General features: G+C 41.1%; 1 protein-coding gene across 5 annotated transcripts in view; it reads left to right on the top strand.

Annotated features, from left to right (window-relative positions):
* The window catches only part of ppp1r9a (protein phosphatase 1, regulatory subunit 9A), a 65,280-nt gene that overhangs the window by 34,591 nt on the left and 18,486 nt on the right, over nt 1-12,203 (top strand). For 3 of the 5 annotated variants that reach the window (XM_036145023.1, XM_036145025.1, XM_012851703.3), the window contains exons 6-7: nt 6,990-7,125; nt 11,503-11,652. In XM_036145023.1, the coding sequence (XP_036000916.1) occupies nt 6,990-7,125; nt 11,503-11,652 (286 nt within the window). The remainder of the gene's footprint in view (nt 1-6,989; nt 7,126-11,502; nt 11,653-12,203) is intronic. The other 2 variants (XM_036145026.1, XM_036145024.1) reach the window with 1 other exon arrangement.

Genomic DNA, 12,203 nt, shown 5'->3' with positions numbered 1-12,203 from the left:
TCAACGGCAAGAAAGAACTGATTCTTCTCCAAAAAGTGGTCAAATATCTTGCTTGAATTATGTCAGAAGCCGGTTGTTGGTCGTAAAAATCAAATTTAACCAAACAGTAGTATATATATCAAATGTGTATATATTAGCATCTGTATGTTTAACTTTTATTATATCTGGATTAAAGGAAATAGTTTTAGATCGCCAGCCGTTAAAACTTTTTAAGAAAGCGCTATAAAAGTTTTACTGCCTGGGAATTGGGACAATAACCTGAAAAAAAAAAACAACACAAAAAACACACACAAAAAAGCATGTTAAATGTGTAACTAAAACAGCTTTTTCATTTTTTTTTTAGTCTTAAGGTTAAATAAAATTGCAAAAGTGAGTTATGACTTCAGCCTGCAAAGTGCATTACAAGCAACAATACATGAACCTTAGAAAGACCCACATTTGAAATTGTTACCTTGGCAAACATTAAAGGGCAAATTTACTTTTATATAGAGTTACTTTGCAGAACAGACTAATTTAGTCTTCTCTACAACAGGTTTCCATGTGTGACTAAGTATGTTTTTCTTGTTTTTAGCTTGTTTTATTCACCGTGCAGCACCACGGTTCTCTAAATGCATTTATATTTTATATGCTTTTGCTCATTAAGTGCATGCATTAAAACCTTTACTCATTATTGCATGGGCTGCTGCTTCCTCCAGAATCCACCACAGCTATTTTAGCTTTTCATTCAGAGGCGTAAGGAAATCCGGCAAATCTATTGCCTGCAATCCCAAAAACTGCAAACTGAAACTTTGAAAAGTAAATCATGTTTTTTTTTTATTGCAGCAAAATGTTACGTGCAACAACGTAAGGCAAAAAGCTGGCCTTAAATTTAATTACATATCTGTGACCCATGTTTAAGAAAACAAAACAAAAATGCAAGCTGCTTTTCTCACAAGGGGTTACACTTTAGACAGTTATTTTTAATTTTTACATTTTTTTTTAAACGCAGCAAGACACATTTAGGTTTAAATGTTTTAAAATCCCCCATGATCAGCATGCGTCTGAACGTTGCAGCTCTGAATTCCTTTAGTCCTGCTGTCATGGTGCAAAAATCACAAAGCCGCCCCTCAAGTCGCCATACTCGCTGTGAAAACGCACACACACACACACACACACGCACAAAACACACACGCACACAAACTAACACTCAAAGCATGGCAGGAAGGCTTGGATTTGAAAGGCTCAAGCTGTCCTTGGCAACGGCCTGCCATGCCAGCCTCCAACTGATTCTGGTCTTTTCTTCTTCTTTGGTTTGCTCAGTGCCTCTTTTGAACATTCACGCTGGTTTCTAACCTCCTCTCCTCTCATTTCTATGCACCCTTCTTCTGACCCAAACATCCAAAGAAAAGTTGTTATTGTGCGTCAGAGTTGAGAAAGTGTAGTTGTTTTTTTTTTGTTTCTTGTCATGCACACTAAAAATGTTCTCAATTAAACCGAATGGTTGCAGCAAATTTTTTTTGCCCACGTAGATATTCTGACAGGGCTGAGATGTAAAACGTTGCATGCGTTGTAGAAGCGCCGCGTCGAGGGGAAACCTGAAGGCACGTCCGCCGCTGCCCCGGCAGATGCTGTTTGCCCAACTAATATTGACAGTGGAGCTTTTCCACACAGCAGGACGCGTCTGCGTCGGCGAGGCGGCCTTGGGAAAGTTTACGTCTGTCATCTGCCCATCTATCCCGGCTGCAGGGATAAACGGATTAATAAGAGCAGAACTGAAAAGCATGCAAACTACGTGCCATACTCAGTATTTTCTCCATTATCTAGTAACCAAAATATGAATGTTACATTGACAAGTTATAGCTGGTGATATTTTTGCTTCTCCCTCCTCTGTGTTATTTCTGACCAGTTCTGACTCTTGCTGCCGCCTCCTCACTCAATGTTCAATCTTCCTCCAACACATCTCACTCCCTCCTCCTCCTCCTCCTCCTCCTCCTCCTCGGTAAATCCTTCCCTCGCTCTGTCTGATCACCAGAGGTTTCATGGCCAAATGTCCTAGATTTGCCGTTTTTCGCTATATTTAACCCTGACTTTCAGCAGCAAATCGTCCAGGTTTTAGTCAGACGCTCTCCTTGCTTCTTTAGCGATAACCAAAACATAATTTAACACGAACCAGATGGCATTTCTAACAGAAACTACTCGTAATAAAATGCACAGCCATGTGCAGTGGGGAAAAAAAGTTGCCCTAGTTGTTGAATCCATTTTCATCCCAATTATCGGAGCCTTGATTTCTCACAAATACGTTGGAGGATTTCCCCCCCAGATTTATGTATTTAATGTTTAATACTAATAACTCAAGTGTTTAATATAGGTGAGTGATTAACTCGTTGGTATCGCTCAAGTTTTATCCCAGGACCTCATGGCCTCCTTGTCAGCTTGGTAAGAACTACTTTTTGCCAAGTTGTCATCTTAGAAATCGTTTGAAAAAACAAACAAAATTATGTACACATTTTAATGTATTTTGGGCAGTTTATTTGAAGGAGTTTCTAAAGGGTTTTTGGTCTGTATTTAAACCCGTTAAGTTGTAAGCGCCAGGGTTTATTTGGGGGCCGCTTTTCCTCGGCAAGGACCTGGAAGCCGGTCAGAGTTGATGAAAAAATGGACGGCGCTGAATACCAGACAATCCTGGAAGAACACCTGGTAGAAAGGCTGGAGGCTGGGATGGAGGCTCCCCTTCCAGCAGAACAACAGCAAATACACAGCCAGACCGGCAATGACAGTGGAAAGGATCAAAATTTATCCGCTTGCTGAAATGGCCTAGTCAAAGTCCAGACTTGAATCCAATTGAGAACCTGTGGCAAAACTTAAAAGTTGCTGTTCCAGATGTTCTTCCTCCAGTCTGACTGAGCTCGTCCCGGACAAACCAAAGGTGCATCAGCTGTCTGACTCAGAGAGCTGAGTATAAAGTTACACCCCAAACATTTCAGATTTCTAACTGTGAAAATGTCGCCAAAGTATGATTGTCTCTCCACTTTACAAATATTTGCTGCTTTATGTAGATAGATTACAAATAAACAAATTTTTTAATGGAACAAAACATGAAAAAGTTCATCCACCCATGGCAATATAAAACAGACAGAGAAACCCGCAGTTCCTTGCGTGCGCTCAAACGATGAAAGTGCTTTGGGCCCTCCGCCACGATGAAGCTTTATGGGAAGACCAGAAAATGTTCTAAAACCATTTTTTTTATTCTGTAACAATTTCAGTTGCCGTATTCAAGTTTTTCAAACTGTACAGGTAATTTTAATGTATTTCCTTTACTGAGCGTCATGTTTCTTAATGACTGTAACCACGGCGGAGGAATCAGTTGCTCGCACACTGCTGTACTTTTTTACAACAGTGTACCTCTACATAAATAGTACAGATTTCCGGAACAGGATTTCCTGTCTCTGACAGCGATCCAAGTCACTGAAGTGCACACATATGCAGACACCGACACCCCAATAATTAAAAATTATTGGGGGGGAAAAAACTCAGTAGCATTGAAGTTCAGTGAGAAAGACACGACATTCGATCCGCTTTACACCGGCTTATACACCTAAGAGGTAGTGGCCACTGTGTTTTCTGTTTTCCTTCACAGCCAGCGTGTCCAAAGTGCGGCCCTGGGGCCATTTGTGGCCCCTGCAGCGATTTTGTGCGGGCCACAATTTGGCCCACCAGGACTGGTGGCTGATGAAATTTCAGCTTTTTTAGTTTTAATTAGAGCAAAAATGATTACAGACAGTTTAAATTCTTACAACTGAAAATGTTAGGTACAACACAAAGCGTTCATCTTTTAATAATCACACTTTTTGCATTCTCTTTCATAGTAAATACGACCACATCTTTTTTCTCAACTGCAGACTTTAATGAATCAAATCAAATTTGAATTAATTTATTAAAATGTATTAAAATTGGATAAACATATATTTATAATACAAATATATAGTGTTTTTAAAGAAATACTGGCCTAAATCCTGTTCTTGTGTTGCTAGAACATAAAAGTAAGTTGTTTCTGGTTTCAAACTATTTTGCAAACTGGACGACCATCTTTTGATAAGGCAAATGAACAAACCCTTTTTTTTTAACTTTTTCATCTACAACGATTTACACGTCCCTTCCTACTGAAAATCTGACAAATTAGTTTCATTAAAACGATCATATTTCGTAAAGCCAGAAAAAAAAAATTAAAAAATAAAGCTTACAGCATAATTTTTTGCACTTTTTTCATTCTTAATTTTTTGGCGCTCGGGTACTTTTGACTTCATCATTCCAAATAGTTTGGTCACCCCTGCTTTACAGAAACAGATATTGATTCTGAAAAGGAGTTTCTGCAGGACAACCTTTAGTTTTTTAAAGACGTGACTTGACACACAGACCTATACTAGTATTCAATGAACTCATCCCTTGCTCCTGCTAATGTTCTGGGCTGTGTTTTAAAATAGCTGATTATGTGGCTGGTGATAGTTCATTAACCTGTTGTTCTCCCGGCTTCATTAACTCAGCATTTTGCTTTGAACATCATCCAGTTTGACGACCGCTGTTTCAGATGCATTCTGCACAACTTTCTGTCCTACAGCAACCTCGAAGCAAGTATTAAACATACTATTCATTAATCCCACATATCCATGTTAAATATTTTTTTTCAAATTGGTTTTGTGTAATATTCTAACCTTGAATGTCACATCTTCATTAGCTGTGAGCCGAAAATCCCCATAACTAACAGGAATAAATGCCCGTGTGTGTAAATAATCTACATAATGTGTTTTACCTATAAATAATATATACTGACTGTATATGACCGTAGTTTCGCGAGCTCAGCACACCGATATTGGTGCTGATTTTAAACAGACTCCCTCCCGCCGTAGACATACATGTCAAGTTATACGAGGATGGAAAATTCAATGTTGCTGTGCGTATCAGGGCGATCCTCGTATTAAGTGGAGTGCAAAGATAAATCACATCTGACAGTTTGTGCGGTCCAGCCGATCCAGCGCCCTGTGTGGCTCTCCCGGAGCAGTGGGAGGCAGCCATGAACCAAGACGAACCCCCCCTCGCATGTGGAGATGGGCTGTTTCCAGGTCATCTACTCCTCAGATGTGTGTCCCCCCGCTGTCCATAGGCCCGCCGTAGTAAAGGACCTTACTATTCCAGAGCCCGTTCTGTCACGCTGTAGATTGTTTTTTTCCTCCTCCTCTCCTTTCTCCTCAGTCCCCTGCCCTTCAGTTGTTCCTTTACATGTAGATCAAGTGTGCCTCTCTGCTTGAGTGCAAGCCCTTTCCTCCTGGCCCTTAGAAATATCTGAACGAGCCCAGGGGAAATGAGTTCGCTTGATTGGGCCCTATCTTGAATCCCCCCCCCCCCCCCCCTCTCTCTCTCTCTCTCTCTCACAGTCACAGATTGGACCAGATTCACACGCACACAGATACTTGGACCCTGCTGGCTTTAAGATTTACTTGAATTACTGGCCTATTATGTTATGCTGTAAAGAGAGAGGGGGAAAAAAAAAGAGATTTTCCTTTGATTTGCTGAAACAATGCAGTGAATCAAAAAAGGAGCCGAGGTGCGCCGTAGTCTTAGAATTTTGAAGCTACATCCAAAAATGTAGCTTCATCTTTTTCCTCCACTGAACATTCGGGGTGATATTTTCTGTTTCCCCAGAGAGGTACAGTCTGGGTTTTATTCCCTGCCGGGCTAATAGCTGGCTGCCCTGCTGTGCTGACTGCCTTTTGCACATTATTATGCATATCCAGTCTCCTAGCCCTGCCCTGATACGTCAGCAAATATCGCTGTCATTGCTATGTGGCTGTGGACTCTCTGTCTCTCTCTCTCTCTCTCTCTGTCTCTCTCTCTCTCTCATCGACTACTGTTATTGCCTCCCTGTGCAAAAAGGCCACATGATCCATTACTCTGGCGCTCAACATGGATGTCTCCTCAGATATTCACGGCGAACAGTTTAGGAAATTGTTGCATGCGTCTCCGGTGTTTCACTGTAACTTAAAGCTAACGGTCAGATTTTTGTCTGTGAATTTAATCCAGCAGGGTTTAGATAACGTTTACCGCCTGTATAACCACATGTCAAGATCACGTTTTCTACTTGTTTTTTTATCTAAATCCCAACATAATCGAGATAAATCTACCCTTCCAAAAGCAAGCGGCCACACTCTCCTGTTGTGGCGTCACATGAGGTATATGGCAACTGATCAGTTTGTTAAAAAAAAAAGTTTTTTCCTCATTTTTGTTGCTTGTTTTTAATTATATTCTAAGAGAACTCGTGCAAACCCCATGCAGTAACACCCCAGATGTCAGACTATATTCTACTAGGCAAGGCAAGGCAAGGCAAATTTATTTATATAGCACAATTCAGTACAGGGACAATGCAAAGTGCTTTACATGATTAAAATATAGCAAATTAAAACAGAATAAAAGCAAGTAGGAATAAAATGTAGATAGAAATTAGAACAAAAAAGTGGGGATTCAGTTAACTAGAACAGTTGAAGGCAATCCTAAACAAATGTGTTTTTAATCTTGATTTAAAGGAACTCAGGCTTTCCGCAGCTTTATAGTCTTCTGGAAGTTTGTTCCAGATAAGTGGAGCATAGGAACTAAATGCTGATTCTCCTTGTTTAGTTCTGGTTCTAGGTATGCAGAGCAGGCTGGAGCCAGAAGACCTTAGTGGTCTGGAGGGTTGATACACTGATAACAAGTCTGTGATGTATTTAGGTGCTAAGCCATTTAGGGTTAGCGCCTAACCCTAAATGTTACTAAGTATCAAATCCCGCCGCTTTCTGTTGCATCATGGATTCTTATACGCATCTTTGTGTTCCTAGGCTCCTAAACCTATTGCTTAAACATTTTGTTTCTTGAATAAAGGTGCCTGCGTTCGGGTTGTCAGTGTGTAGCGCCGTGGTGCCGGCCTCCCATTTCTGCGCTGTCAGAACTGTCTTTGATGTGAACGTGGCTTGTCCCTGCAGCTTTGTGATTGGCCGAGAGCGCCCCGGTCAGCAGAGTGAGGTGGCCACGCTCATCCAGCAGACCCTGGAGCAGGAGAGGAGGCAGAGGGAACTCCTGGAGCAGCAGTACGCCCAATATGACGCTGATGACGACGAGGTAATCACGCACGTCCTTCCCCCCCCCCCAGGATGAATACTGTAAATGTTAGGATGAGGGCAGCTTGCATCCCGAAAGGCTATTTATTTTAAGCTCACGTGCTCCCAGGATTTTACTCAAGTGGCAGTGTTAATGGAAAACGAGGTGTCTGGCTGTCACTTCATGCTAATCAGCTGCTTTCTTATGACAGATGACTTGAAGTATCAGCTTATTAACTCCATAAAGCTGACTGACGGTAGGCTTTTGATGCTAGCATAGAAAAACACTCTCTCTCTCTCTCGCAGCCATGCGGGCTAAGACGATGCTCTGAGAGCTGCTTCACTCAGCATTTCCAGCTTTGGTTATGATGCTTAGTCACAACACATTTTTAATCCACCAGACACTGAGCTCCTGGCCTTGCAACTTTACATTATCTGTGGTTTTGAGCCATATAGACACAGTGACACTTTGCATCTGTGCGAAACGCGGCGCTGCAAGGACTTGGATGGGTTCAAAGGTAGAGCGCACGCAGAGAAACGGCTGTAGTCCTGTACAGGGCGAGTCTCGTTCAGCCATTGTTTCTTTTGTAGCGTCTTACCCAAACAGTGTGAAATCTTTCGTTCCCTGGTACTGGCAGCGCGTGAAGCGGCTTCGCTTCACGGATCTCCTCTCCAGGCCATTGATGCTGATTCTAGCACTTCTCTAATTATAGCGAGACATAAATACAACACCGCCAAGTGTCATTAAAGCTTCAAAATGTGGCTTAAAGCAGAAGGCTTGCCATGCAGTGCAGAGTCACACTTCTACACTCAGGGTATCTCTCTTCAAAAGCGTTTTCTTCGCTCAATATTTCATGATGTCGGTGCAAAGCAGTTCTTAAAACAAACCCCAGGGTTCTATTGAAGGTTCGGCATCAAGCTCTCTCCAAAAAAGTAAATAAAATGAAATGAAATTATGCAATGCCTTGCAAAAGCATTCTTCATCACTTTAAAATGAGAAGTCTCCTTTTATTATGTTGGGATTTTATGTGATAGACCAACGCCGAGTAGCCCATAACTGTACCATCAGGTGACCCTCAGACGTCACCAAGTTAATGAAGATGTTTGTTAGAGAAGCTGACTGAACAAATAGCATCATGGATACCAAGGGACACAGCAGGAAGGTTAGGGGTAAAGTTGTGGGGTTTAAACATCTCACAGAGCTCTGTTCTGTCCATCTTAAAATGGGAAGCAAATCTAGGAAATGATGACAGGCGGGGCAAAGAGAGCATTAACCAGAGCAGCAGCCAAGAGGCTTGTGGTAACTCAAGAGGAGCTGCAGAGAGCTAATGCTCAGGTAGCAGAACTTTGTGACAAAACTAATCCATTTTTAGATGTGCGACGCCGGTGGGAACATTTCCCTACACGCTTTCAGTTGTGATGGCAGCAAAAGGTGGTGTGTCCACTGCAGCATTGTGCATTGTGTAAGTCTGTCACATAAACTCCCTGTAAAAGACCTTCCAAGTTTGAGGTTTTGTTGTTTAAAAAAAAAAAAAAGGTTAAATTGGTGTGATGAGGGTCTACACAAAGTCACTGTGGGACCTTTTCTTAAAATACGCAGTGAGCTAAAATAAAAAAGTGTGATTTAGCTTAGATACATTCTCAAAACTAACATTTAAAGGAAACAAAACGACAACAGGGTATAAATGTATAGTAAAATTAAGCTAAATTATTGAAGATAACAAACCCCTTTCTAATATATTGGCTCTAGAACAGGGGTGTCAAACCTACGGCCCGCTGGCTAAATGGATTATCATTATTAAAAAAAAAAAAAAATTTTTTTTTTTTTTTTCCAGTGTCCTGTCTGGCAATGTGGCAATAAGAATTGTCGTCTTAATGCCAAAAAGAGTTCATCAGATTTGACTTTCACAAGTGGAGCAGTACTGCTTTTGCCATAGTGCTCCGCTTGATTTATGAATGCGAATAGTTTTATTATGATTCATGCGGGGAATATCTCAAATGATATGAACACTACAATGGGAAAGTAGGAGAGGAAAGGAAGAACAAGAAGAATAAAAAAGGTGAAAGAAAGAGGAGATAAAGGAAGAGAATGATAAAACAATCATTGGAAAAAAACATGTACTTCGTTTAATTGAAAATCTACAGTTCCTATATTGTCCTCGAGGGGCGCTGTGTTTTAATCAGCAGATGGTAGCACTGAGCTTCAGATGTGGAAAATTGATTTGAAATAATTTCTTTATTTTTATCTGTTTGATGTATTTTGTCATACAGGACAGTGTTTTTAAGTTCAAAAAAATGTGAATAAATGTTTTTCAACATTGTACAATCACTGTGATCAGTTCTTATGCATAACGCACTTAAATAAATGTTTAGCTGAGTAAAAGTAGTGTTGAAATTGCACTTACTTTTCTTAAAAACGCTGAGGTTATTCATAATATATTGTGTAAAAGTGAAATTCATTTAATATAAAAATCAACAACAAGTCCACTTTTATTAGTTCTATTTAATCTTGCAAGGAGTTTACTCGTATGGCCCTCTTGAGATCAGATTAAGCTGTATGCGGCCCCTCAACCAAAATGAGTTTGACACCCTTGCTCTAGAGAGAAGGCATAAAGCTCTGCCTGGTTCCTAAACAAAACTACAGACTCTCTGTGCAATCGAAAAGCAAAATAGAAATAAACGGTCACTTTTAGGAGTTAAAAAAGCCGCATTGGACTTTTTCCTGCACATTTAAAAATGTGCAAAGATCCATCTTCAAAGTCAGAACAAGTGCAGAAACCCTTGCTCCACCTGAAGCAGCTGGTCGCAGTGACTCTTCTTGCTTCTCCGTGTTCTTGGTCCATATCATAGGGAGCGCTCATGGTGTCCATGGAGCTTTGACCAGCGCCTCATGGGTCCAGTGTTTCATTCCACCCATCGGTACACGTAGCATGATGGCACCGGGGCAACAAAACAATCGGTCATTGGAATAGGTGTGTGTGTGTGTGTAAACTCATCAGGCTTATGTGAATGGGGGTGGGCGGAGGGAAGGGCAGGTAAAGAGACGTGCTGGAGAGGTAAAGTCGGAGAAGAATGTTGCCCGCCGTGTACCTAGGACTGTGCTACGTAAGGATTTCATCAGATTTAGAGTAGCCTCACTCAGAGATTAGCCTCTGTTGGTCGTCGGCCAAAAAGTGAATCAACCGCTCCATTTAGGTTTAATGCATGGTGGTCAGTGCCAAAATTCATTAGGTTGGCACACCGCTGGACCCTTACGTAACAGGCAGCAGTGGCATTACAAGCTCATTTTGTGTGAAGCTGAAACAGAGCTGAGTGTGGCGATAAGAAAATACTTTTTAAACCAGAGCTTAATGGAAGGAACACTGAATGCGTCTCTGTGACGTGCTGTGGTACAGCCTCACGGAGTGATGGGAAGGAAAAAGAGGCTGTACCCCGATTTTATTCCGATGTCGGATGCGGTTTGGTGATGATGGCAGATTTGACTTGCAGCTGGAATTGTGTTCTTACTTAATTATTGGCAGGAACATTCGATAGCCGAGTCCTTCCTTCTAGCAGTCCAGTCACGCTGGGGATCATCGTGTTTAGTTCTGGCTGCGTCATTATTTCAGTGATTGGAAAGAGGATTGGCCTCATGATTTAGGTCGATATCTATAAAGGGCCTTTGTTCTTTCTTTTGTTTACATTCAAGTTAATCCTTTTCTAAGTGGACCGTTGGCTGTTTTAAATGCATGTTGATTCATATCCAGTCATGTTTACACGTCTAATGTGAGCAGATGATTTACAACATATTTCCATCCATCCATCCATCTATCAGTAAACAATGGGCTGTGTTTATTTCCTTTATCAACCTCCTTTTGTCGTTTTTCATCAGATCCTACTACACAAATTATATATTTTTTTTCTATCGTTAATTAATGAACTTATTTATTTATTCGTGCATGCCCAGGATGTCCTTTATAGCCAACTACTTTTGAATTCCCAATTCACTGATTGAAATGTCACCTCTGGTGTCCTATCCATAGATTATTAGCGACCCTCCACTATCCACCACCTTAAAACCTTCCGTTGCCACCCCTGAAAACACATCTTCTCTTCTAAAAACAGAAATAGAATGTTATTTCTTTAATTTCCCTATATCTTTGCCAATTTTATTCAGCAGGATGGAGGTCCAATATGACTCTCTGGCCTGTTATACTTGCTGACCCCTGACTTAGACTAAACCTGGCTTCCCCAGATGGTTGAAAACAAAGAGTTTTGTCTCCAACAAGATTTCTTTTTACCTAAAGTTCAGTCGAGCTTTGGAAGCAGCGACAAAGAGAAAATGGATACTATTCACATTTATGCCCTTTGTGGTGTGTAAACAACACAAGTGATTTTTTTTTTCCCATTTCCCATAAAGCAGACAGGGGAGTACGCCACAGATGACGAGGACACGGGAACGGCGGGCGGTGGCGAGAAGAGCATCGAGGTGTTTGATCTGCCCGAGACGGAGGACATCTTGTCTCCTTCAGAGTTAGACGCCACGAAGCTCTACCAGAAGTTCAGAGAGGTAAACTCACGCTCTTTACCTACGCTTATGCAGTTAAAATAAACTCTGAAGGACGATGAAAGAACTGACAGGAGCTAATCCCTTTTATTCTTCGTTATTACTCAAGAGAGGAAATGTTAGTCTGAATTTAGCTGGCTATGGGAAAATGTAATTAAATTAAGCAACAAAGAGATACCAACACCGTGTCATCCAGCCCTTCTGCTTGACGCGGGAGCGTTGTGCTCTTGCCAAGAGAGGAGATCTGCTTACCTTCTCTAATTCCCAAGTGGTTTATGAGTAATTATTGGTGTGAATAGAGAAGTGATCGCTCCTAATTAGCATGTTCAGTGGGATCTCCCTGGAAAGAACTGTATTTCTACTCTACAAGGTGTGCAATCATGTTTCAATAATAAGTAAAATAAGGTTTCATTTAACTATATATGTGATTGCGACCGAAGTGAACTGTGTTATCTTTGTAAGCACCACAAAAACAGAACTAAAATTAAGTAATATTTTCTTAAAATGAGTGTATCTGTCCTTGATTTGAGCAGGTAAATAAGATGATCTGCCAA

This window comes from Fundulus heteroclitus, chromosome 13, assembly GCF_011125445.2.
Source record: "Fundulus heteroclitus isolate FHET01 chromosome 13, MU-UCD_Fhet_4.1, whole genome shotgun sequence".
Classification (NCBI taxonomy): domain Eukaryota; kingdom Metazoa; phylum Chordata; class Actinopteri; order Cyprinodontiformes; family Fundulidae; genus Fundulus; species Fundulus heteroclitus.
This window is presented reverse-complemented; position numbering and strand designations above follow the sequence as displayed.